The sequence below is a fragment of the Sitodiplosis mosellana genome, unplaced genomic scaffold, assembly GCF_009176505.1.
Source record: "Sitodiplosis mosellana isolate CC-2019 unplaced genomic scaffold, AAFC_SMos_1.0 Smas_scaffold_12, whole genome shotgun sequence".
NCBI classification, from domain to species: domain Eukaryota; kingdom Metazoa; phylum Arthropoda; class Insecta; order Diptera; family Cecidomyiidae; genus Sitodiplosis; species Sitodiplosis mosellana.
Window position 1 is genome coordinate 46,175 of NW_022595254.1, and position 25,414 is coordinate 71,588.

Consider the following 25,414-nt stretch of genomic DNA (forward strand, 5'->3'; position numbering starts at 1 on the left):
AAAAAGATTACAGTTTCTGAAAATGATATGGATTATTTATTTGTGGTGTCCCTTATACATCAGGCCTGGGACTTTTCAATCAGCCTAGTATTTCCAATAAAATTTCCTGAATTAAAAAGACTCATACATGATTCGATTTCATGCCCATTTATTTCGATTAAAAGTTCAATAATTTGTTTAATTATTTGCTAGGTATGTATTAAATTGTATATAAAATGGCTATGCGGTAAATAAAGTGGCATAAATATTACAAACTAAAACATGAAAATGAATATAAAATTACACACCTCTCAGTCCCTTTGCATCTAAATTATTGCATCTACTAGCCTGAAGCAAAATTTTCTATTCTTTGTCTTGCCAGGACGATACACTATGATTCTGATGCTATTGCTTAGGGAAATGTACACAGTCACTGAATCAATCAATAAATCAATCTCACATGTTGAATTCTCTCGTCGAATGAAGAACATCTTATAACTTAATAAAAGGCAAAATTAGTATCATAATCTTCGACACTCGAATCAATCGCTTCAATTCCTTGTCTTCCCATTTGACAACTCAATTGAAGCGTATGCAATTTTAGGATCGAAATGAAATTAAAAATTCAGTTTCTTTTGTAAATATCAACATAAAATTTTTGTTTTGACTTTAAATTTTCAAGCGTTATTTTCGTTAGGTTGGCGATTAAACTTTGTGTATTTGTCAATTTTGAATTAATGTATGAAAAATTCGCATTGGTTTGGAAAAAAAAATTGTTCTCATATCAAACAGTCGATTTCCGGTTCATCATCAGAACATCGCGATTGTCGACATGTGCATTTATTCATTCATATTGTGCAGCATACGCTTTTTGTAGCGCCATTAGTTGTGATCACGAATATGATTTATCAAAAAAGGGGATGTAGTAAAATTTGGTTTTTTATCGTTAGACTTCAATACAATTAGCTGTATAAAATTCGGAAATAATGCAAAATCGAATACATTCAATAGAGTAAAATGTCGGTTGCCATGGATTTACTGACTCTGATCAGTATTTGTTCGTGAATTATTTTCACGAATTATTTTAAAAATAGTATAAAAATTAGCCCATGTATTGATAAGTGGCGCAAACGGGTTCATTTTGACTCATAATCGGATTCATGGAAATTCGTTGTAAATGACATGTTCGACACATCAAGTGACCTTCAAATGGATAACACTTCGATTCCGGCTCGTCAGTTAGCTGCATACCACAATCCTCACACACATAACAGTCAACGTGGAAATCTTTGTCCATTGACACCACACGAACCGTTTCCTCAGTACCTTCAACTGGTGTTATTCCTGCGGAAGAAGGAGAAAAAAATCATCATTATCTTTGTAAATTTTGTCGACAATTGGAAAAACAACTTGTTGAGCTTCATACCTTTGCCACAGCTGGCACATTTCGGTGCAAACATGCTATGATAGTCGTTCACACAATATATCTTATTGTCCACATCAACAGTAAAGGGAACGCCATCCAGGCATTCGTTACACACACAGCAGCGGAAGCAACCAGGATGATATGATTTACCCATCGCTTGCAGAATCTGTTTGCCAAAAATGGAAGCATTTGATAAAGTTGAAGTGATAAAAGAGCATAAATGCTCCCAACTTAACCTAAAATCTTTGGATGGTTATAATTATTTCAATCCAATGTCCACTCACCATTTCCATGATCAAATGTCCACAAATGGCACACTTCTCTGCTGTTTGTTGAAAACCGGAGTACTGTGAATTGGATCAAAGATATTGCTTATTAAAATCAGGTTATTCGATTGAACCGTTCATATTTTTGGAAATCAACTCCGAAAATTTTGATTTGCTTTCCAAGCATGGGTGTTGAATGTCATTCAACGCCACTAAGCTGTAGACATCTCTCTCCGGCTATACGGTAAACAACAGAACCAACACTGAACATGAAAATGACATGTTCAATTGTGTTTGTTTCGTTAGTTTCAACTGCGCCGCTACGAGAGGTCACTTTTGTCGTTTCTTTTTGTTATTTTACATATAAAATCAATGGTATTAGACGAGGATGTTTCCAAGTTTATTCGAAATAATGAGTGAAAAATATCGCTTCATCTCACCATGTAATCCTCTTCGCAATAAACGCGACCGTGTACATTGTAAAATGCTTTTCCTCTCAGTGCTCGACCGCACGAGCAACAAATGAAGCAATTTGTGTGGTATAAATTGCCCATTGCTTGACAGGCCGCTCCAGCGCCGGTCACTTTTTCGCCGCAAGTATGACAAATGCCAAAGTATTCGCCTTGCTCTTCGTTGCGTTCCAATTCCTCTTCCAATTGCCTAGTGAGTTCCTCAATTTTTCGCTCGGCCTCCGTTTTGCCGGCTGGTCGGGGTGTCACGTTGTACGGCAATAATGGTTTCGCCGGAAGACCTTTTTCTACAACATAAACAACACCATTGAAAATACCTTGAATAGAGTGTTCTTTAATTTCGACTTACGTTTATTGGAATTGCTGCTAAGTTGTGATGGCGTTGGCGAAATGGATGTGGCCTTTTCGGCTTCAACTGGATTCAACTGCGATCTGTTGCTGGCATTTAATTGCTCTTGTTGCAAAGTTTGTAGATTTTTACTAGTTAATTGCATGGCGGTCGGGTTGATTGCCGTCGAGTTTATTGGAGAGGCTCGATGCGCGGTTGGAACTGCACTTAACGAAGCCAATTTTGACACCGACTGTGGCGTAGAACGTGTCATGCAAACATAGTCAGAGCCATTTAGATCTTCGATGTAGTTCGGATTCATTGATACATTCATTGTCCCAGGGAATGGTGGAAGTGGCTCTTGGTTTTGCTATGGAAATTAATGAAATATTCAATGTAGTTGAATTCAAACAACGTGGGATAATCGCACTGCGATTGATACACAAATCAGATAGTCAACCCTACCAATTTTGCTAAATACGAAGGATGTTTCTGATGTTCAAATGAGCTGGAAATCGATTGATTCGCAATATTGGCACGTGGATTGGAATATTGTAATTTAACCGCGCCAACCGTATCAACGTTGCCATAGGTTTTTATCGGTGATGCGACATGCGTGGGAGACTGTGGCTGTCTAGCATAGCTTGGTGGCAATATTGACTGCGGCTGAACATACGTTCCTGATGTATCTCCGCTGATTTGTGCGTACATCGACTGTTTCGGCTTTGCCGGTAGTGGAGGTGGAATATTGGATTTAGCCCGTGGTGCAGCTGTAAGAAGATCACATTAATTTGCTTTATGAAAATGAAATCTGTCAATCGAAACTTACTGGAAACATTGCCCAAATTTTCATAAATGTGCGACGGATCACTGTCGTCAGGCTGCGGCGTGTGAGTGAAACGGTTCAATGAGCTGCCATTCGATTGGATTTTATTTCCGATGACTTCATAGGTGCCGCAGCCGATGCTTGGCTTACTCATACTCGACACATAGTGGCTATAAGCCGGCGGAGGTGGCGGTAATGGCTGTTGTGTCACCGGAATCGCCGGATTGTAATAGTCAATATTCTCATACACTGATTGCTGTGAAATCGAATGCGTTGGACTTGCGTTATTACGATAAACCGTCGGTCCTTTAGCCACATTCACTTGATGTTTGGGCGATTGTAATTTTGGCCCTGTCAATTTCGATGCGGTAATAAATTTATTCTGATCATATAGCTTGTAGTCATCGTCCGATGGGGGCATTCGAATTGCATTGGCAACCGGTGCTTTGTTATTCAAACCGATTTCATTTTCAGCGGCACCATTCAATGAACTGGTACGTCGATGTGACACTGGCAATACATTATTCGCGGTATCATCATTTAATCGCAAATTTTGCATTCGAAGCAAGTAATTTGGATCGGATAGTGACTGTGAGTGATGCGATGCCATTTTATTGATTCACGTGTGAAAATACAATGTGCAATATTATTCTTTTTTTACAAATACATAAATTTTTAAAACGATTCTTCACTTTAGGTCCTTTTTTTCAAATAATTACTTGATTCAAACAAAATATTACATCATTTTCGGAAATTTTATACAAAAACAACTAAACAATTTTAGCTCGAAGGCATTTTATAAACAATTGCACATTCATCGAAATTTCAAAGGAATTTTTACAGGAAAAAAAATATACAACACAAAATATTCTTGAATGTTTCAATAAATGTTCCATACAGTTCACAGGAATGAAAAAAACGTGCACGAAAATCGATTTATCACAGATTAGGAATGTTCATCAGGATATATACATAACATAGGACACCACAAAGAATCACCAAGACGTTCTTTTTTATCTGTCTTTTTTTTTACACAATTAACACAACCTTTTCAAAGAACTAAACATTGTTTTTGTTTCGTCGTGGTGAATATGCTTAAAAGCATACTCTTATTGTTGGCAATCTATTTTGTTGGGAATGAAATTCTAAGCGAAAAAAAAAATTGTTTGTGATTTTCAGTGATTGTGACTTAACGTAATAATGACAATTGGTGGTCAGCATTCTTTTCTCTATTGGCATCTTATAACTTTCTTGTGTTGTTGCTGTACTCTTCTTCTTCTTTTTCTTCGTTCGCTGTTGTTCGCTGCACGACAGAGCACCATACGAAAGAGACAAACAGAGTGGCATTCGCCTATACCAACCGTTCTGACATTTACGTTTCTATGCACATAATGGTCCGTTCACGTTCAATGCATTGGGGTTCATTGTTGTTTGCATTTATTTTGTGTTTGAAATTCAAACAAGCCTTAACTGATGCATTTTTTGTGGTATTTTGTAATTTAGATTCTTATCTTAGGTAAAAAAATGCATTTTTCCTTTAAATTTGTTTCAACATGAAAAAAATGAATCGAAGAAATTCAAGCGTTCATCATATGAATTATGATTGATGATCTGTTTGTGTTGCTAATGGTAACGCTTGTTTCTATAAACAGCTGAATGGTGCATTTTTCTCATGCACTTTACATGCTTTTGTTTTCATAGTGTGTTAAAGGCTCGTTGGTTTCAGTTCATTTGAATTGATGGGATTGGATCATATTTAAGAATCATTAAGGATGGAGATTGAATTAGACGAAGATATGGTACAAGTCGATGGCTGTGAATCGCCTACGAACGATTTCAACAGTATCATTGGACACATTGAGGATATTGTGATTAGCGACAAATTTCAAGTAAAAACCTATTGACCTTGACCAATTATAGAGAAAACTATGGACATAAACTCATTTTATGAATAAACAATTGTTATTGAAATGTAATTTTATTTTCAAAGGAGGTCCAAACGGAATTCTTGGAGAAAAATTGCATGCTATTCACAAATGAAGAGGAAAATAAGATTTACTACATGGATATCTTCAATCAATACACAAAATTAATTGAAGAGTTTATTTTGGACAGTTTAAATAACATTGCACCTGACATTGATATGGACTCATTTCTGTCTGAGCTGAGGTAAGCCATCACAATTTGTTTGAAAATCGATTAAAATTGATCTTTTGCCCGCATTTTTTGTTCAAAAATATTTTCTGTTTTGAAATGTGTAATGAAAAACAAAATTCTATTAAAACCTAATTCTTTGGACTTCATTAGAACAACAGCGACTCAGTTCGATGGTGAAATCTACGAATTTTTATTTTCATTGAGTGATTTCCAAACGTTCAAATCGTTGATGTTGGACTTTAAAGAGTACAAATTGAATCGGAGTAATTTTTCAGCACTCGATGAATGCTTTAAAATCACGAAGCTCTGAACGACACGTCCCGATTTCGAAGCAATCAGCCATCAGATCGAACAGTATATTTTTTTAAGAATGAATATTCCCGCAAATCATGTCCAGTCTTCTTTATTTATCGAATAAAATGTGATTTATTTGCAATTGTCTTATTTTCTAAAACTATATATAATCGTCACTATAAAAAAAAGATATGCAGTTTTTCTGTGGATTGCAAAATAATGAGTAGACTACAATTAAAGTAGTATCACAAGATGCAGCTTTGCCCAAATTTGAGTTCAATATTGTTTCTTCTCTTCTTGGCTTAGCGTCGAGTATTGTGAGCTGATCTGACGCATAACATCGGCATGTTTGACACCAGGCTTTTTAAAATCTTTGTATTTCTCTTTGACATATTTGGCAAATCCGCTGGCCTCACGAACCGGTTCCATGACCATTTGACCGTTCTTCTTTTTGTTCAGGAAAATACTAATCGATCCATGGCAATAACTGCAACGGATATTCTCGACCTTTTTGGATTTCGAATGTGAGTATGATCTGTGGAACGACAAAGGAGATTAATGAATATAAATGAATGCTCAGAAAAACCGGCACACTGGTAGGTACAATTTCATAATGCCCAAGTGCCTAACGACCATATCATTTCACTTAATATGATTGCTTGCTCATTGAAACGATAATACGTACTTGCTCTGGCACATATCACACTTGTAGGTGTACTTGTATTCGATATCGTAGTTATGGCACACCGATATTACTGGCAATTCGGGGAATACGTAATTGGCTTTTCGTGCCCATGATTTCCATCGCATTCCATGACCACGTTCGTTGTTGAAAATCCAAGTGGCCGCATGACACATCTCATGAATGAGCGTACACCGTAATCGATCCGCACTCGTTAGCACTTTTTCACTGAGCTCGATGCGATGATTCTTTCCGGCGACTTTGATTGCCCTGTGAAATGAACATAAGTACATAGAATGAGCGAAGCCGAAATCTATTGCTAGAGTTTATGAATGGCCAAAACTGCCATTCTTGGCAAATTTCTAGTCCAATTTACTTGGATCGTCCATGGAAACGGCCAGCTGTCGTCGTCAGTTTTTTGTTCCATATAATATCCACATCCAATTTGCTTTCGAATACTTTCTCATTATACATTTTATACAAAATGTTCGTCAATTCTTCTTTGTTCGATTTGAAATTTTCACGATACTTCTTAGCATCTGGGTGGCATAGCATCATCGACGCTTGAACTGTCAATATAACGATAAAATTGCATTTTTTTTTAAAATTAAAATCACAACAATTGGTCATCAGTTTTTAAATACAAACCATCCAATGATTTGAGAAATCCATAAGTCTCGAATGTTCGCGGTGGGCTATCAAGTTTTGAACGAGCGCTGCCTGAAATTCAAACAAACCATTCCCAAATCAAACATTTTCTTTGTTAAAAACCGAAAGAATAGTTGAATACAATAACAAATTGGCAAAGAGGAGAGTTTACCGAATGGAGTTTTTCGTTCGGCCAAAATTTTCGATGTAATTGGTGTTTTGAGATCATCTTTTCGAAAATCAATCTTTGAGTTTGGCGTTTTGCTTTGTGATGGCGAGCCAAACTTTTTCGAATCAAAGAGTTTGTGTGTAAATCGTGGTATCTCAATGTCTAAGCTAGGCTCTTCGGTGGGTTTCTTTTTCACACTTTTCGGTTCAGTATCAAAGACTGTTTCCTCTTCAATGTCGTCATAATTGTGGGTGAATAATTTACGTCCCGTTTTTTTCTTCGGTTTTCTGTGAAGTGGGGAAAAAATGAAAAAAAATCGTTAAAAAACCATAACATCGATGCATTGAATCTTCAATAGAAAATGATCTATGCAAATTGACGCTAATCAAAAAATGTCATGCTGAAAGTTCGATTCTCAAACAAATCCAATGAGAACTTCTTAACAACATACTCATCATTCAGATCTGACTCGAAGAATTTTCGTGTTATATTTGCCAAATCATCTTCCGAAACGTTTGCATGGAAGTTTTCATCAACTTGAACGATTTCTTCTGACGAAAGATCCAAGAAAATCAGATCGTTGGTCTTCTTAGCTGGTCGTTTTGTCGCCGATGCCGCATTTTTACGCACGCTCTTTGGCTTTTCCTTCGATTTTTCTCTCTCTATCTCTAAGTCGCTATCGTCATCCGTAAGGAGATCAGAGTCTGAGTAGCTGCTGTCATTATCAGACCAATCGGAATCATTTTCTTTGTCGCTGTCGGAATCGAAAATCGGCTTGCGTGGCCAAGCATTTCGACGTGGTCGAGTCGTTATGATCGACGAATCATTAGCCACCGGAGTGTTGACAACCTTTTTCTTGCCTGATTTCGGTGATGGTTTCTTTTTCGTGAGCACAGATGGCGATGGCTCATATTCAGCTTTCTTCACACTGGAAGATGGTTTGATCTTCGATCGTGGTGTGTTTACTTTTGGCTTTGCCACTCTTTCGGGCGATTTAATTTGTTTGACCCGTTCCGGTGTTTCAATGATACTGATTTCAGCATGGTCATCCAATCGGGTCGAGTTTAGATTGGTTTTAATCTTTTGTTTAACTGAAAATATGCATACAAAATAATGTAATTCTTGAAAAAATCGCTTAAAGATTCATTGTTCCACTTACAAAGATCGAATCCCTTGCTATAACGGTTGTTAAGCATCGAAGGAGTTGTGTTGACAGCCGCTCTGTCTACTGGCTTCCCTTTTACGGCTGAATAGCTTCTAATCACATCTGGCGTCTTCCATGCATCACCGTAAACTTTGTGCTGTAAAGAACAAAAACGAAAAATGTGAAAAAGTTCCTTTTGAATACCACACCCAATCCCCGTACTTACCAGTAGCTTCTGATCACGAGGGCTGATCGGAATGTTTTTATCAAACTGAAATCCGTCATTACGGTCGGAATTTTCCGATGTTATTGATCGATCTGCGGACTGTGTGTCGACGTTTTCAGTTTCTTGATTCGTTTCGGGTTTCTTTTGTTTGGTCATACTTTTCGGTGGTACAAATTCGAATTGTTTGATTCTGCTGGCCGCTGATGGAGTATGGTTTGGCGTATCAATGGCATCGGTTTTAGTATTCTTTGCCGGTGTTTTTACATTCTTTGAATCCTTTTTAGGAGTTTTGGAGCTGCTACCTTTCGAAGCAACACCTTCAGACTGATTTGAATTAGCACTTGAATAGCCATCTGAACTGCGCTGGCAATCCTCACTCGACTGAATGGCCGCCGATTTGCGTGGTGGTTTATTATCTTCACTGGACTCTTCGGATGAGTCTTCGACAATTTGAATGTTGATATTGATCTTGGCCGCAATACTCAATTGGCCATTGCTTGAGTTCACTCTGATCGAGCTGCCAGGTGTTTTGAGGATCACATTGCTCGATGTTCGTTTAATGTGATCGGAATCGATGCCACCATTTTTGATGATTGGCGACGAACGAGATGCTGTTAAACGGACACCACTTTGTGAACGAATCACTTGGCGTGGCTGATCACTTGTGCTTTTGATCACCGGAATGTCAACGATAATATTGTTATCCGATAATTCGGGTTTGTCATGTTCGACATCGTTGAGAATTGGCTGCTCTTTTGGCTCATCAGCTGCTTTGTATGGCTCACCGTCACCATCAATGCTTGGCTCAATGACCGATTTATCGTCGATGCTTTCTTCATCAGTCGTTTCTGGTACATAAATATCTTCTTTCATTGACTTCGAAGTGTGACTGGAATTGAATGAATTCTCAGACGGCTCAATGAATGGTGCGTTATCAAAGAAATTGTTCACTTTTTGCATGGCTGAGCTGTCAATTGATGACAAATTATACATGGCACCATCGTTGCTGCTGGGAAAACTTGGTTTCAATGGTGGCTCTTGAGAAATGTTCCGTTTTCGCGGTTCACTCTCAGTGTCAGCCTCTTCCGTATCGGAATCGGACAAAATGATAACAACATCTGATTCATTTTTCTCTTCAGTTTGTTTGGATGAAATCGGTTCTTGATCTGTTGTATCATTGCTGCTCAACGTTTGAACGGAACACGACAACGCACTCTTCTCATTAGCGTTGTCACTTTTCTCTTGTGTTCCATCGTGCACATCATTGTGATGTAAATCGAGTTGATCGAATTGGCGTGACATATTCTGTACGTGTTCATCACTTTTCACAGTTGAATTACCTCGATCCGATGGTGATAGAAAACTTAGATTTTGCATTTGTGTATCGATGCGATCAATGTGTACCGCTGGATTTTGTGTGATTGGCTGTGAAATTTCTTTCAAACCATCCTCAATTTCCTTGCTATCAATTGAACTACCCACCGAATCAGTGTCATCGTCTGTCAAAATATCCAAGTGTGTTTCTTCTTTCGTTGATTCGTACAGCAAAATTTTTGGCTTCTGTGCACACGACACTTCATCACTTTCAATATCAACCGGCGGCTCGTTCAGCACTTTTGTCATTGTCGTTGTTGTTGTTGTGGTACAAGTCACTGTTTGTGTTGCATGTATGTTGCTCTCCTTTTTTGCATTAATCGATTCAACTGTCATGAATTTCGTTGTAGCCAATGTCAATTTGCTGAATTCTATCGAGAAAACAAAACAATTCCAATAATTTAGAGAATTAGTGGATTTTCTTTAATTTTAACAACAACAAATTACGTTTCTTACTTGGCTTGATAGCGTTTGTTGGTATTGGCTGTGGGTTCACACTCTGCACGAATTTAAACCGAGAATTCATATTTTTTTTCTTTAGCTTTAATTAACCATAAATGTTGAATCGTTAAATATTCTCTTCAATCACTGTCATATAAAAAAGAAGACTTCACTTTTTTTATCATTTACAAATGAAAAATTCACACAATGTTTGCAATCACAACGCCAGTCGACAGTGTAGAAAGAGAAAATGTGTGACAGCCGTTGTTTTTCTTTTTTGAATCTAAGATGCGAGAGCGTCAGTGCTGCCAACACAGCGAATTGATATCGATGTGTTGTATTGCCACAGCAAATTTGCTTGCTTTGGTTGAACGCGCGAAAACAATTCGCCCTTTTGTAGATGTCAACACATAAGTTCATGTACCAGATCATACATTCACTCTATGAAGAAAAAAACGTATTTCCCTATCCGCTTTGACCATCACAAAAAAAAACGTTTATTTGAAAAAAATTGTTTAGTTGAAAAAAAAAAATTATCAAAAAAAAGTTTTGCAATAAAAGAGCGATTTGACAAAAAAATCAAAATAGTACGAATGTCCGTTTACAATGAACATTGATTCCGTAAGATTCTTTCTCACAAAAGCCGTTTGCATTCATACCATTGATTCTCTTTCGGATTAACAGGAACTGATCAACAGTGTGGCATTTGCGAGCCTTACAACCAATTTCACTGACCAATCGAAAAGTACTGTCTATGTTTACCCAATGGACTCCAATGCACACAATGAGACTGGAGACGAAAATACAGTACGTGAAAACGATGAAACTTCCGAACAAAATCGGGTGAAAATTTAATGAAAATCTATTCCACAGACAATAAGTGCTGAACCTGCATCAAAACGAAAGAACGAAAGTCTAGACGAAATTCATGAGGTTTCCGAACCAAAAAGACACAGACAAGAAACGCCATCAGTTGAATTGATTGATCCGAACGTAGTGAGTGGTTGCTGAAATGGAAATTGCAACGAATTCGAATGATAATGATCATTAAATTTGATTTTTCTTAGGCTCAATTTGACACAATGGAGCATGATGTTGGTATGATTGTCCAATCAGTCAGCCCAATTGATGAGTGGAAGGTGAAAAATTATGAACTTCTTAGTGAACACCAATTCACAACAGATCGTGAACAAAATGTTGACCGTATCAAATTCATATTGCAAACAATGGACAACAAAAGCGTTGAAGTATGTGTGTCGAGAAATATGATCCTTCGGATCAATTTGGACAATCGCCTCTCGTATCAATCGAGGTTTACTTGCGAGCTGGCATCAGCTGTATTGCAAGCGCTATTAAATCAGCTTCAAACAATGACAATGGCCGAGTTTCGATTTCACATGTCTCAGGCATTTAGTTCTGAGAATGTGAGTATTCTTTTGCAATGGAATTGAATAGACAGTTTATTATATAAAATATTTTCTCATTTTCGTAGAGGAAACTCGCAAAACCGGGTAGTACACGCCAAAAGCCAATATTCACCAACGATGCGAAATTGGAAAATGTTGAAGTCCTCATGAAAGCCAAATTCAATCTTTGCGAACAATTGGAAGCAGAATTCAATTCAATTGTCCATACCAAGGTGAAGGATGATTGTATTCATTTTATATGGGAGCCAAAAGAAGTGTCCAAACGAGTTGTTATCACGAAGAAAATTGTGATTCGAATAAGCTTACCGGTATTCAATTTGGAATACCAAATTAAGCTGACAGACAAAATTTCGCCAACTGATTTGCGAAACTTGTTAAAGTTCGTAGATCAAAGTGGAGAAGAAGAATGGCGCGATTTTAGTAAAAGTGCCAGTAGAGATAAAATAGTTCACAGTAAGAGTTTTTATGTATTTCCAAGTTCATTCATTTTTTAACAAATTTATTTAGATACACGTGAAGAATTGTGCGCAGTAAAATCGTACATTTTCAATCTGTTTGTATGAAGTGATGGAAAACCAAATTCAGAAATATTTGTGTTGATTGAGTAATTGAATGGAAAAAGCATGAAATCTAATATCAAATGGTCTGAAACAAATAGAGTCATAGATGTATGATTGATAGAGACATTGAATATAGAGATCGCGTTGGAATATTGAATATTTTCGATTCAAAATCAATGGTTATTCATTGTTTATACTGAAAGAAAGTACATAAAAACAAGATCTTCGAAAATGAACGGTTTTACTAGTGTCACGGATTTTATTTGCAATTTGATTAACATTCTAGCAAGATGAAATGGGTCACTTTATTAGTATCAGATCTTTTTCAGCAGCGTTTCATCAAAACTTTGAACAGATTGAATGTATGTTTACATTGAAAATATTCACTGTTTCTTCTTATTTTTTGAATTAGGCGTTGAAAACAACATTGTCGTTGATTTGTGTAAAAGTTCTGAGGAAAGAGCCGAAAATCAGCCCGGAAATTTGCCATCAAATGAACCGTAAGTATAGAATATGTTAAAGCATGCAAAACATCAATGATTTTTCATTTGGATAAATCTTTCAGAGAGCCTTTTTATGTGAGATGCCGGCGAGAAATGACAGTTGCCAATCCACAATGGAAGAACAATGTCAAAGAACACAGGTAAGTTGGTCATACATCAGCAAATGTATAATTGGGACAATAGCGATTTGTTCTTTTTTTCAGACCAAATGACCAGAGTAAAATGCCGGAACTCACTCAAAGTATGCTGAAAGAAACGTTGGACAAAATGTGGTCTGAAATGGAAAAGTATGTTTCGACCGACGATGAACTAGTACGTTCGCTTAGATTTCCTTCAATCAATTATGATGTCATGAACGAATTGCGATGGTGGACCAAGGGATCATCAGCATTTTTGGGTGATAAAATCATCAACGCGTACCTCAAATTGATATGTGAACGCAGTAGCAAAGGCAATGGATTGCCAAAGGTTTATGCAATGGACACCTACTTCCTGCCAGAGCTTCACAGAGATGGCAAATACAACTATGACCACGTTCGTGAGTCAACAAGCGATACGGATATCTTCACTTGTGATATAATACTGGTCCCTGTTCATATTTCTGGAGGAACTGACGGCGGTCATTGGTGCATGGCAATCATTGACATGAGATATAGAACCATCAAATACTACAACTCGATTGGTGCACCGAACGATGCAGTTCTAACCAGCTTGCTCCAATATTTGAAAGATGAATATCGCGACAAGAAAAGAGAAGAGTTCGATATGAGCGGTTGGCAAAAGGAAAATGTGCTGGGTTTAAATATCCCACAGCAAGATAACGGATATGACTGTGGCGTGTTTAGTTGCATGTATGCAGAATTTATAACACGCAATCAATCACTCAACCGTGATTCATTTTCACAAAATGACATGATCTACTTTCGAAAGAAGATGACATATGAACTTTGTATGACACAAGAACTGCTAGCTTACTAGCGAATTTTTTAAAACTTTAAGAAGAAAAAAGTATAAAGAACCAGAAGTTTATTAAGACAATGTGCGTATAAGTTAACAGCTGAAAAAAACGACGATGATAGCAGAATCCAAAAATTGTATATGATTGCTAACTTACACTCTTAAGTGATGTATTACACTTGTTTATTTATTATTATTATTTTATTAGGTAATTTATTTTTTTTATTGTAAATTTCTGTGATTGCCATGCCTGCCCGAATAAAATAAGCAGTTTTTAGAATCATGTTCTTGTGAAAATATTTGCAAATTGTTTTCTTTCCTGAATTTTTTTTTTCTTCGCAGTGAACAATTTCGTTTCAAATTAATCGGTTGAATGCCGCAGAATATTTACGATTAATGACACTGTATCATGACTTATGCAGTCAAACCATTTTACTTTGTTCGTACATGGAAATATTTTTCGGATCAGTCCAAATTTCAGATGTATTCGAAATTCTGAGAATATTATTCCCAAAATCAACCTTTCAATTTAATATTAAGTTTTGTTTTGCGATGACAATCCAAATTTCTTCGAATCAAATAGTTTGTATTGGACTCAAAAATTTCCATTTTTTTGTTCATTTGCATTTGAGAGAAATTCGAGCATGCGACCCCCCTGCAATCGCTAAATGACCTTTGGTGTTGTTTGGTTTACGCCAAAAAGTGCACTTTTCTCTAGGTCAATGATTTTTTTTCACAACGGGTGAAATAACATTCAAGTGATGATGCAGAGTGCTTTATTGTAGCCAACAATGGAATGAGCATTGTCATTATGTAGAGTGAAAAGAATGATAACGTTGAACGTAATTTCATTCAAAATTTTGTGTGATGCTGAGGTCGGCAAAGTTGGGCAGGAAATCATCACAACACATATGTGATTAAAGTTGTAGCACAAAGGCGGATCGCCGTATTGTGATAACTGACCAGTGACCACAAATGAATAAAATTTTGTTTTGTACACAAATATCACCATAGCGAGGTTGATATTATTGACACGTGACATATTTATTTTCATTTATGTCGAAAATATGTCAGTGGATTTGGTTTTTTTTTTACGTCGCACTGTCTGACATTTTCGTGTACGTATGAATGTCGTTTAATCAGCAGTACTTATTATTGAATTAATGCGTTATGTTTAACAGCCAAATTGAACCGCCTAATCCTATTGGGCTGATTAATGGTACGTGTTTTATGGATTTATTCTATTTATGCTATATGAAGCCATTTCGAAGATCCCGTTTAATTGAATCAATTATGTGAGATATGGCCCATACAACGGTCAATTAAAGTCAACTTTGGAACATATCGCAATCTGTCCTTCAATTAAAATCAACGGAAGCTGCCCGATAAAAAAAATGTACATCTACACAGTAACAGCGATAAAATGCGTCAAAATTTATTAAATAACGACTTGTTATTCTCCTGATGATACTTACGAAAAAATTTATCAAGTCATTCAAGTGTATGTTTGTGTAAACTTTCGTTACAAAATGCTGGAATAAGTGGTTCGTTGGCGCGCGTTCGAGTATAAAAGAACAGCGTGTCGTGGTTGTCGAAGTTTTGATTCAACAGCAATCGTAGCGTTCATTTCAGAATAAATAAACTTTGTGTTAACATGAAATTCACACTTCTCTTCGCAATCGTGATTTTGAGCTTCTGCTCAATGGCCAGTGCCGCCAGCAAAGAAGAACCGAAGACTCGCGTTGAACGGGTATTAATCCACTTTTTTTTTTGAAAATTGCTTTGTGTTCATAAAACGTTCGAAATCAGCTGATCCGTGTGTGGAAATTATCCATTTTTTGTGATTTCTTTTTCTGTTTGAATAATTCTTTTGGGGCGAATTTTCAAACAACTTGAAAAATTGTTCGATGTGAAATGTGATATTAAAAAAAAAACGATTTATTTTGTTTTCAAAGTCTTGCATGACATTTTTCTCACATAAAGTGTGAACAATTTGTAGATTATTTTCATCACATGCCTAAATTGTCCTGACTCACTGGTTGTTAATTTTCGAATTTCCTACATTTTTATTTGTTGAAATATCTTCCATTAGCAATTTTAGCATTGTCACCACGTCACAATTAATGTTTTGCCTCAAAAATGTCGCATTTCACATGAATTTTCTTTGAAGTTGCTTAAGATTCTAGCACAGTTACGAGAAATAAATCATAATTTTTTGTCGTTGATAAAAGAAAACCTGTTCCGCTTCCTCGGTTGGCTGATTTCTACACAAAACACTTCATGACTTTGCAGTTTTTTTTTATTGCGAAAATGTATTTAATACAAGTTTGATTTTAATCTGAGTTTAATTCTCCCATTATGTATATCTAGGGTATATTGGACTCGGTCATTCCTGAATGCAGCATATTCGATTGGTGCTATGGCAAATGCAGTTGGTTCGGATTGTGTGACGGCGATTGCAAATCTAAGTGCGCTATAAAATGTACGTGCCTTCCATAACGGCCACAATCAGCTTTCAACGCATTAAATTTATTTTATTTTATAATTATCCAAATCTGAATGCCTTTCGCGCATATTTTTGATTCAATAAACATGTAATGTACAAATCTGTTCATGGATTTTTTATTTGTTCTAAAACAACTTGCCAATCTCTATGTATCCCTGATAATAATTTAAATAGAGACATTACAGTCTTTATGTCTTGAAGATGAATGTGTCTTTCAAAAATCAATTGATTTCTCCGCCTATTTGAACTTTTGCTCTGAATATTTTGCCCTTGATCGAGATATTTTTTTTCTGGACAAGGTTTAGCGATACTGTTTCGTTGCTGAGTTTTCTTCTAAATTTTCTAGTAACTCTTTTGAAAAGAAAGTAAAGTTTTAAAGTACTAGCTACGGTAAGAGCAATGTTCAAAGGCATGCAAATGTCAAGAAACAGTGAATGCAACAGATTTATCTTCTTTAAGGAGTCTTTAAAAATAGATGGACCGAATGGTAATTGGAGCATTTCTAAATGTTAAGAAAAAAATCTTTTGGCATTTCATAGCGATGGAACTTATTCAATGTTGTACATGCCATTACATAGCGTCGAAGGACCACAAAACAAAATTGAGAAAAAGAAAAGAAAGTTAGTTATGCATAGAATATTCATGTGTATGTGTGTGTGTTTACTGAGAAACTATTTCCAGCAAGTGGTAAAGATCACATACTCTTCTGTTAGTTGCAACAAAATGACGACATCAAATAGATTTCAATATTTAGAACAAGTCGATCGTCAATTATAATTAATGAATAATAGCGCAATTTCATACAAATATCATTCATTTGACATGGATCAACTGGATGGATCTATTATTTTTAGTGCGGTGTTTGGTTCATTTGTAACATTTATGGGCGTTGGTTTGTTTACTGTAAAGTACTGAAAAGCATATAGAAATTACTCTGTATAATTTTCAATGAGTATCGACAATATTTCCAAAAGGAATGTGTTCCAATACCAAATAGAAATATGTAGATGATTCTAAATTCACTTGCATGTAATTTAAACATTCCAATTTTTCGTTAGAAATTCAGAAAATAAAAACATTTGTTGTATACCTATAGGTTTCACCTTCATTCCTTCAATATTTTTCAAATTTAGATTTCTCACTCGTCGCTTGAAATCATGTTATTACATTGTTGCATTCTTAATAAAATAACTGTTGCGCACTCAATTACTTTGCTGTTCAACCTAGTGGATTTCGATTGGGCATCGAAGGAAATTTAGAAAAAGTACCATATTTTATAACTATTTGCTCAACGATTTTACATTCATCGATGAACACGGTGAATCATGTGAATTTGATTTGTTCCACTCTCTACATGGTTTGTATTAATTTGATGCAAATGGTCAATTTAAGATCTATTCTTGGCGTCATCTATTTTGTTTGTATGGCTGGCTTCATGGTGTCTTCGACATTTGACGTCCTAATTTTACGCGTAGAAGAATATTTTTTTAACGTTTTGTTTTTTGTTGCTTTCTTTAATTCAAGTGAGTAAATAAAATAACATGTGGTTTAAAATCCATAACTAAAAAAATTACACATAAATTGTAGGTGGTCTTTGCTTGGGACTATTGTCAACAGGGATTGAAACCATGATACAAAACACCTTGATCAAATGCGAAACCCTACCATACGCCGAGAATATTTTACTTGTAATTTGTTCTTATTTTTGGTCTATATTTATTGTATTTGCAATATACGATTTTATATATGGAGAAAAGATGCCTGGAGTTAGAATAGAGAAACCCTTTAGGCTATTCTGGGGCCTTGTGTTTCGCTCTTACACACAGTAAACACGATGGTTCTAACTTTTAGAACCGCAATATGAAATTTGGCACTAAAATCCATTTAAGTACCATTTGTACTAGAAAAAGTTCAAAAATTATTAAATCAAAAATCAAAGCTTCATGTATTTATTATAGAACTTTTGAACTTTTTCTAGAGCAAATGGTACCAAAACAAAGTCAAGTGTCAAATCTCAACATTGCTAGAATCATTGTGTTTACTGTACAATATAACATTTTCAGTCGGTACCAAAATATTTAAATTTTCAACAATTTTATTAGATCTTTAAGTCATTTTTATTCTCTCTCAACAGCGCATGATTTGTCTTGAAACGAAGTATGCATGATATGTTCGGATGTCTGGGGAGAATACATTACCAATCTCGTCATGGATGATCAACGACTTGAATTAAATATTTGTAACTAATCAATTACAAAGACAATGTGAAAGTATGAAACGGCTATAAGGTCGAATCGAAAGACCTGTTTGCTCTTCTCAATGTAATGAATTCGAATGTATTTTTCGCACCTCTGTCAGAGGTGTCGGTTTTTCTTCAAGTTTTCTTTTGAAACGTGCTTTTCCACCGCACTTCCTTGTGTGGTGAAAACTCTTAATGAAAAAAAAAATGACTAGCTACTAAGTCATTTTGGATAATCAAAAGTAATCAATTAAGCTGAGGTGTTTGTGTCAGGTAACAAAAAAGGACTTGACGCACGTGAAATGAAGCACCTTTACCAAAATCGATACGGTTTTATTTGATCTAATACTGCACGACGAATTATATGTACATTCAAGCATATCAAGCTTTAAGCATAAAGCATTATTTGTCGGTTAATCGAACCACATCTACGACACTTTCTACGGTGGATTCAGATAGAGAAGGAAATTAAAAAGAATAGCTATTTATTCTAGAGCTAGATTCTTTATATCATCGATACAAACCACAGGAATATCCGTTCTTTTTCACTGAATTTGTGGTTGATGAATTCAGTGTAAAATAAATCGGTTGCATTCTGAAGCAAAACGCAAAATACTTTCGATGGGCGGCGTTGGTATCGCTGTCTCATTTTGACTTTTAAAACTATTGTTTTCACATGTCAAATTTCGATTGTATACAAAACAAGCTGAGCAGAGCAAACAAAAATTTTCAAATTCAATTCAAATCAATTGTCGCAAGGCCGTATATTTTATAAGTGTGTAAAATGAGAAATTGTTTTGTGCCGCATTGTGATGCATTTTGCAAGAAAAATGGAGTTTTAAAACGGATGATGTTCTCTGCGCCAAAAGTACTATTTCCATTCACTTCGCTTTCATTTGTTGCTGGCCAAAAATAATCGGTTGTTCCTTTTTTCAATTAGGACAATTTCGAGAGCTGGAAGAAGAAATTGTTCAACAAACGGGAATTTCGTGAAACGGACCGTGTGTGCGAGCGTCATTTTGATCGAACACAAATTCTAACACATTGGGAGCACATCATCGATGGCAAAGTGTGTCAATTGGAACGGGAAAAGCCGAAAATTAAGTCGAATGCAGTGCCGTATTTGAACCTACCCGATACGTTTTATTTGGCGACAACGGCGAAAAAGCGTGAAGCCAAAGTGAAGCCAGAACCGAGAAAACGCAAACAAAACCACACAAATCCGGGCAACAACGAAAAGGTAGCGATATTTTGGGAAGGGTTTTAATATGGTCTTTGACTATTTGATGTTAATAATCTGTTTACTATAATCTTTCTATGTATGTGTAGGCAATCAAAGATGGAGCACAATGCGAAGAAAATAATGAATGGGACACAGTAGCGGTGTTCGATGTTGATACCACAGAAAGTCCAAAAGTGCAGAGAATAAACGCGAAATCGCAGCCGAATGGGGTGAAGACCCAAGATGGCCTGAGTGATGCGGAAAAACGTCAAATATTTGACACCGTCTATGATGACATCTACGAAGTTGTGCTACCAAACACGCTGTGGGGCATTCACAGAGACCCAGAAGATCGTCAATACATCGCTTTCACAATGTTCGATGCCAGTGCGATGAACAGTGCGATTGCGGTAAAAATTACGGACACATTCAGTGCAAAAGTATTCGCAAATGGCGTAGAAAAGACAAGCGAAACGTTACCCGAACTCAGTGTGGAAGTGCTAACAAAGCTGGTTAATCAGCTAAACGAAAGTGCTGAAGGGGTAACCGATGCAAAGCCTTCCAAATAACACGAATGAAATATGTATATATCGTAAGCGTTGTATCAATCGATAGGAAATAAGACTTTTTCCAATGTCCATGTCGCTGCAAAATAAGGCTAAATAAAATTCATATCCAATAAGACGCAAAAAATAACCCGAGGTCGTTCCTTAATCTTTTCTAAAAAAAAGTTTTCATTTATTCACATATTTTAATTCGAAAGTTAACATAAATTTGCATTTTTTTTTATTAAAATAATTGGTGACGATAGAATTTTTGTTTGTTGTTTTATCTTGTTTTTTTTTTTAAATCATCAATATGTTACACTGTTTTTTCCATTTGTTGAATATTTGATACCAAAAAAAACAGCAAGTAGATATAACACTTAAACCGTAGACAAAATGTTGTTGTTGTTTTTTTTATTCGTATTTTTTGTTTGTTTTTGTTGTCGATTAACAAGTACATTTAGGAATAGAGTTCTCGATGAGAGCGAAATGATTTGTTGTTTTTGTTTGATTTTTTTTTCTATGTATGAAATGGTGTGTCATAATATCCGCTGCAACAAGTTAATTTAGCATTTGTCCGGTGCAAATTTCGAGCACCATTTTCATGCGGAAGTATTGCATGTGCTGTTGCGTGAAAACGATCGGTCGATTTCGGGTAACGAATTCGGCATACATGCAGCTAAACACACCGCAATCACTGCCATTCTCTTGCTGCGGAATATTTCGCACGTTTTCCAATTTCCAACCGGTCATATCGAATGCGACCTTTTTCTTGTCGAGACTTTCAGCCTTCAAGTAGTCCGCCAGTGCATTCAGGGCCGGATTGTTCGGTGCACCCATCGAATCGTAGTATTTAATGGTCTTATTCTTGATGTGTATGATTGCCATGCACCAGTGAATACCTTTGTGTACGGGCACCGGGATTATGTCATGTGCAAAAATGTCCACTTTCCGCGTCCATCGCCGAACACCACCATAACCATTTTCAAGCAAACGCTTCAGGAAGAACGTATTCATTCCATGAACCTTGGGCAGCTTCTCATTTTGTCGGCTACGTTCGCCCAACAACTCCATGTAGAAGTTGATCACTTCGTCATTCAGCCAGGTCAATGGCTCCCATTGCAGTGTTGAAATATCGTGGCCGGTGATGGAGAGATTGAACTTTGAAATTAGTACGGCTGACGGTGACACATTTCGGCTAACCCAATAGTATATACGTTTGATGTGCTTATCCGGATCTAATCGGGGAAAGTCGTTGGCCGGCTCTTCTTCTTCCTCCACTTCGTATACAATCGACGAGATTGTGATCTTGTTGAAGGACTCTTTCAACTTGTCTTCCGTGTCACGAGTCTTTCGTTCACACGCTTCATTTCTGCGAAATGAAGAATATTTTCATTTTATTATAGAAGTTTTAAACAATTTGGCTAAATCACAACAGATTTCGTTTTTTACAGAAGCAACATTTTATTCCACTTACTCTTCTTCTACTTGCTTCAATGAATCTCGACGACTCAAATGTTTCGATGAGTATTTTTCGTTTAAACTTTTCTCCCAATCATCTTTGAAGACATCCTTTGTTTCCAGTCGAGTTTTCAACGAATTTACTCGTTCCACATTTCTGAAATTGACAGTTTAGGGTTAACAAATTTGTAACAGAGATTCATTCGTATTCATTTTGTGTGAGAATCGTGTGTTTTTGTGACAGTCCACTGGTTTCTTTGAGAGTCCAATGTTTCCCATGAGAGAAGAGTCATAATGATTCAGTTGTTTGAAGGATACTCACGGGAGTGCTGAAGCTGAGCTAGACGTTTTGTTCCCTCGCACCTCAGGCTCTCCAGACAGATCGATAATTCCTTGCGCATCTAAGCCTATACCTAAAATCAAGCAGAAAAATTATCATCTTTAATGTGTCTCAACAGATGTGTTGTAAAAATAAATTGAAATGGTCACTCATATAGTCATTTATCTTGTGTAAATCAAAAGTAATTTTTCGCTAAATCGTGTGAGTCGAGCAAGAGCTCAACTTGAAAATTCTTGTTATTATTGATATGAAATTTGAATTGGGTCACCCAATTTGAGTGAAAAAAAATCCTGATTAAATTCAAAGTCTGAAAAGTGTTTAAAATGGGGCCGAAAAATTTAAAATTATTCAAAATCTATGAATTGGGTCAATTGCATTGACTGTTAGTCCTAAATATGTCAAAGTGCGCCTTATCCGAAATTTATCTCTTTTTCGACGAAAACTGGCTAATAATAATTAAATGCATATATCGATTATCCTGTCCATTCTACTAAATTAAATTTTAATTGAATCTTTGAATGAAAGCATTCACTTACTTGAATCATTAACAGCATTCTTTTTAGCTGAAGGAAATAGAAAATTGAGGATAAGAGGTATTACTGTTAAGTCGTTTCAATCGAAATGAAGACAGAAGAAAAGAAAATACGACTATAAAAATTCATGAAGCATTTGTTTGGTTTTCTGTGGTAGATATGAGTATACTTACATTTTTTCAACAAGCCAAAGCCAGGAATCAGTTTGTCCAACATGATTTGATAGCTTGAACGACTTAAATTTGATGGTGGCTTCACATGTCCGCTCTATCGAAAATAAACGTATCGTTTAGTATATTACAAACGGACATTTTCAAAATTGTCCGCTTTTACTTACGTTTGAGAAAATTGAATTGCCTTTGAGACTAACTGACTTGGTGCTGCTGTTGTTGAAATATGATCTGGAGTTGCCGAGAATGCGAGGTGTCGCCAGAAATTGTGAATTACTAAATGTAGGCTGTCGCTGATGCAGACTACCATACTTTGTCGTTGAAAACATTGACGAATGTTCGTGGCCATTAACCAGATTGCCGCTCGTTGAGTGCGACGCATTTGATCGGTTCACATTTTGGATGGGATAGAGTTCGGGGATATTTCTAAAGTTAGACAGCTCATTTGGTTCGCCGTATCGGCTGAAATGCGGATTCACTGTTTGTTGTGGCCTATTAACGAAACGATGTGGAGTGGCCGAAATTAAGCCCGGAATTCGTTTTGCTCCATTTGTCAACGGCGGTGGCATCGGCTGCTTGAAATCACTCCATTGTCCATCATTCTGGTAATTGTAATTTGTGTGCGAATCATTTTGATCATTGGTTCTGTTTCTGGCAAACGTTGGCGTTGGCGTCAAATAGCTCGAATTTGTGTTATTTGGCAAAAATGATTCTGTAACACATGAACCAAGAGAGAGAAAAAATCAATAAATAAAACGTTCACACTTTTTCGTTCGATTTTTTTTTCATCTTTCGAAAGAAAAATGTCTCACCAGATCGCCTCGTACGATTTCGTAATATATCCACTGAATCAAGGTGCAATCCACCTAAGAACGAACGAAAAAAACACACAAATCATTTTTTATGTTTTTCATGAAAATATGGAACATGAAAATTGAAGCACGCATTTGAGAGAGAGAAACAAAAATGGTTATACATTTACTCACTGTTCACATTATGAGGATCACCTTGATGATAATCACCATTTAATTCAGACATCCGAATTTTTTTAATATCATCAAATTCTTCAGCAAGCGATAGCCTAAACGAAAAATCCAAAATTTCAATCAAATGGAATTACATTATTCGGAGAGCAATTGGCCATTTATGTTGCAAGCGACGAGCAGAGAGAAAAAAAAATCTGTGTATTTTTCACTTTGACATTCGACGCAGAATACAGACTAAAGGATTTCAATGAAATTGTCAAAATAAACATTACTGTGCATGTATGTACGTGTTTTTCTATCGAATGAGGTTAGATACGTATGTATTGGCGCATAGAGCTTGTGCTCTCTGTGTGTTACACCTTTAGCGCGCTTCGGCATCTCTTGCGATCTCGAATGACAAGCACCAACCAAAAGCACAAAATGTTTAGATTGAAGTTTCACAAATAAACATCATCAAATTTAATGAACTAGCACCATTGTTTTATTCTGAAATTTCTCTGGGATTGAATCGAAGGAAATTCCAATGAACATTTCTTCGTACTTACTTTCGTTTCTGTGTCTTTTTTCCGCTTAAAACTTCTCGAATCCGGGACAGCACATCCATTATTGTAGCAATAAATCGGTATGTTTCGTGGTCGTATTAACAAAATGGGACGCAAAATGGAAATTTACACGTTTCGATTCATTTGGAAATGGTAAATTTTTCATGAAATTAAAAATATCAGCGCAAAATACACTTGCACAAAGTGGGATTTCTTTTTCTTGTCTACTTGTGTGTGTGGCTTGATGCGCCACCACTAAATCCAATTTACAGACAATTTTCCAAATGTTCGACACGGTTTTATCTACGGCATCAATGCGAAAATGATATTTTCGTCGTTTTTGCAGCAAAACTTTGTCCGAACAAACGATTGTGAATGCGATAAATAGCGACGGAAATTTTGTTGGTTGTGATCTAGTAACTTTGTGCGGCAAATGAATGGCGACTTTTTCGCATTGTCTTTGGATATTGTGTGTACGGTGTTTAGGTTGGCAACCATGTACACTGTCGACACTGTGACAAAATGGATACGTTCAATTGTGTATCAACAACAAAACAATTTTTACGAATTGAAAGACACAAAATAATTTCCAATTTGGCTGTTTGTTCCAAACGGCTGTTTGAAATTATTTTCTCTAATTTTTGCTGACAAATAAATTGAATAACAAAAAAAATTGCAACTTTTTGAATATTTATTTGCGATAAATTGTATATTTCTATTCGCTCGAACACGACACCTACCGCATGCTCGCCAGAACGATTTTGTTGACAGTGTCAGTCGACAGTGTTGTATGTTTGACAGCTGAATTAATTATTATAGCAGCCAAACCAAAAAAAAAAGTTCATTTCATTTACAGCGACGCGTGTAAAATAGAAGAGACTTTTTCTCAAACGCCTTTTTTATCATTCCAATTATACAACCACAAACTATTCTCAATCGTTCGAATAGAAACGGTGAAATTGATATCGAATAATTTGTAAGCCGGTACGAAGT

At 36.2% G+C, this 25,414-nt stretch overlaps 6 protein-coding genes and 1 long non-coding RNA gene across 11 annotated transcripts; 4 read left to right on the forward strand and 3 right to left on the reverse strand.

The window, feature by feature from the left end:
* Positions 1-131: 131 nt before the first annotated feature.
* On the reverse strand, positions 132-4,676 carry LOC129567691 (LIM domain-containing protein jub). Its single transcript, XM_055444826.1, has 7 exons — positions 3,299-4,676; positions 2,935-3,239; positions 2,491-2,839; positions 2,112-2,428; positions 1,690-1,752; positions 1,406-1,571; positions 132-1,323 (listed from the first exon to the last, which is right to left on the reverse strand). Exons 1-7 carry the CDS (start codon positions 3,903-3,905, stop codon positions 1,082-1,084), a joined length of 2,049 nt encoding a protein of 682 aa, XP_055300801.1. The 5' UTR covers positions 3,906-4,676; the 3' UTR covers positions 132-1,081.
* A 137-nt stretch (positions 4,677-4,813) lies between these two features.
* Positions 4,814-5,762, forward strand: LOC129567694 (ADP-ribosylation factor-like protein 2-binding protein). Its single transcript, XM_055444832.1, has 4 exons — positions 4,814-4,924; positions 4,997-5,184; positions 5,286-5,464; positions 5,603-5,762. The coding sequence occupies exons 2-4, from the start codon at positions 5,068-5,070 to the stop codon at positions 5,760-5,762; spliced, it is 456 nt and encodes a 151-aa protein (XP_055300807.1). The 5' UTR covers positions 4,814-4,924; positions 4,997-5,067.
* Positions 5,763-5,839: 77 nt separating this feature from the next.
* On the reverse strand, positions 5,840-10,808 carry LOC129567692 (germ cell nuclear acidic protein-like). The gene is made up of 9 exons (XM_055444828.1): positions 10,446-10,808; positions 8,616-10,360; positions 8,405-8,546; positions 7,697-8,336; positions 7,249-7,532; positions 7,077-7,148; positions 6,805-6,997; positions 6,432-6,698; positions 5,840-6,281 (listed from the first exon to the last, which is right to left on the reverse strand). The coding sequence occupies exons 1-9, from the start codon at positions 10,513-10,515 to the stop codon at positions 6,023-6,025; spliced, it is 3,672 nt and encodes a 1,223-aa protein (XP_055300803.1). The 5' UTR covers positions 10,516-10,808; the 3' UTR covers positions 5,840-6,022.
* Positions 10,732-14,176, forward strand: LOC129567693 (sentrin-specific protease 1-like). Of its 3 annotated transcripts, none has more exons than XM_055444830.1 (8): positions 10,732-11,051; positions 11,115-11,237; positions 11,304-11,426; positions 11,498-11,854; positions 11,923-12,310; positions 12,830-12,917; positions 12,983-13,060; positions 13,124-14,176. In XM_055444830.1, exons 1-8 carry the CDS (start codon positions 11,037-11,039, stop codon positions 13,896-13,898), a joined length of 1,947 nt encoding a protein of 648 aa, XP_055300805.1. In that variant the 5' UTR covers positions 10,732-11,036; the 3' UTR covers positions 13,899-14,176. The 3 variants fall into 3 exon arrangements, with proteins under 3 accessions (XP_055300805.1, XP_055300804.1, XP_055300806.1); XM_055444829.1 differs by having other exon boundaries at positions 10,813-11,017; XM_055444831.1 differs by having other exon boundaries at positions 10,969-11,025.
* Positions 14,177-15,228: 1,052 nt separating this feature from the next.
* LOC129567653 (uncharacterized) lies at positions 15,229-16,487 on the forward strand. The gene is made up of 2 exons (XR_008687874.1): positions 15,229-15,627; positions 16,248-16,487. It is a non-coding gene; the product is annotated as an uncharacterized LOC129567653 (long non-coding RNA).
* A 2,809-nt stretch (positions 16,488-19,296) lies between these two features.
* LOC129567660 (uncharacterized) lies at positions 19,297-20,768 on the forward strand. The gene is made up of 3 exons (XM_055444771.1): positions 19,297-19,490; positions 19,563-19,862; positions 19,952-20,768. Exons 1-3 carry the CDS (start codon positions 19,407-19,409, stop codon positions 20,411-20,413), a joined length of 846 nt encoding a protein of 281 aa, XP_055300746.1. The 5' UTR covers positions 19,297-19,406; the 3' UTR covers positions 20,414-20,768.
* Positions 20,551-25,203, reverse strand: LOC129567659 (sentrin-specific protease 1-like). Of its 3 annotated transcripts, none has more exons than XM_055444769.1 (9): positions 24,425-25,203; positions 23,880-23,974; positions 23,706-23,759; positions 23,061-23,605; positions 22,897-22,990; positions 22,727-22,753; positions 22,173-22,263; positions 21,867-22,007; positions 20,551-21,761 (listed from the first exon to the last, which is right to left on the reverse strand). In XM_055444769.1, the coding sequence occupies exons 1-9, from the start codon at positions 24,481-24,483 to the stop codon at positions 20,951-20,953; spliced, it is 1,917 nt and encodes a 638-aa protein (XP_055300744.1). In that variant the 5' UTR covers positions 24,484-25,203; the 3' UTR covers positions 20,551-20,950. The 3 variants fall into 3 exon arrangements, with proteins under 3 accessions (XP_055300744.1, XP_055300743.1, XP_055300745.1); XM_055444768.1 differs by having other exon boundaries at positions 22,727-22,789; positions 24,425-24,921; XM_055444770.1 differs by lacking the exon at positions 22,727-22,753 and having other exon boundaries at positions 24,425-25,195.
* Positions 25,204-25,414: the final 211 nt, after the last annotated feature.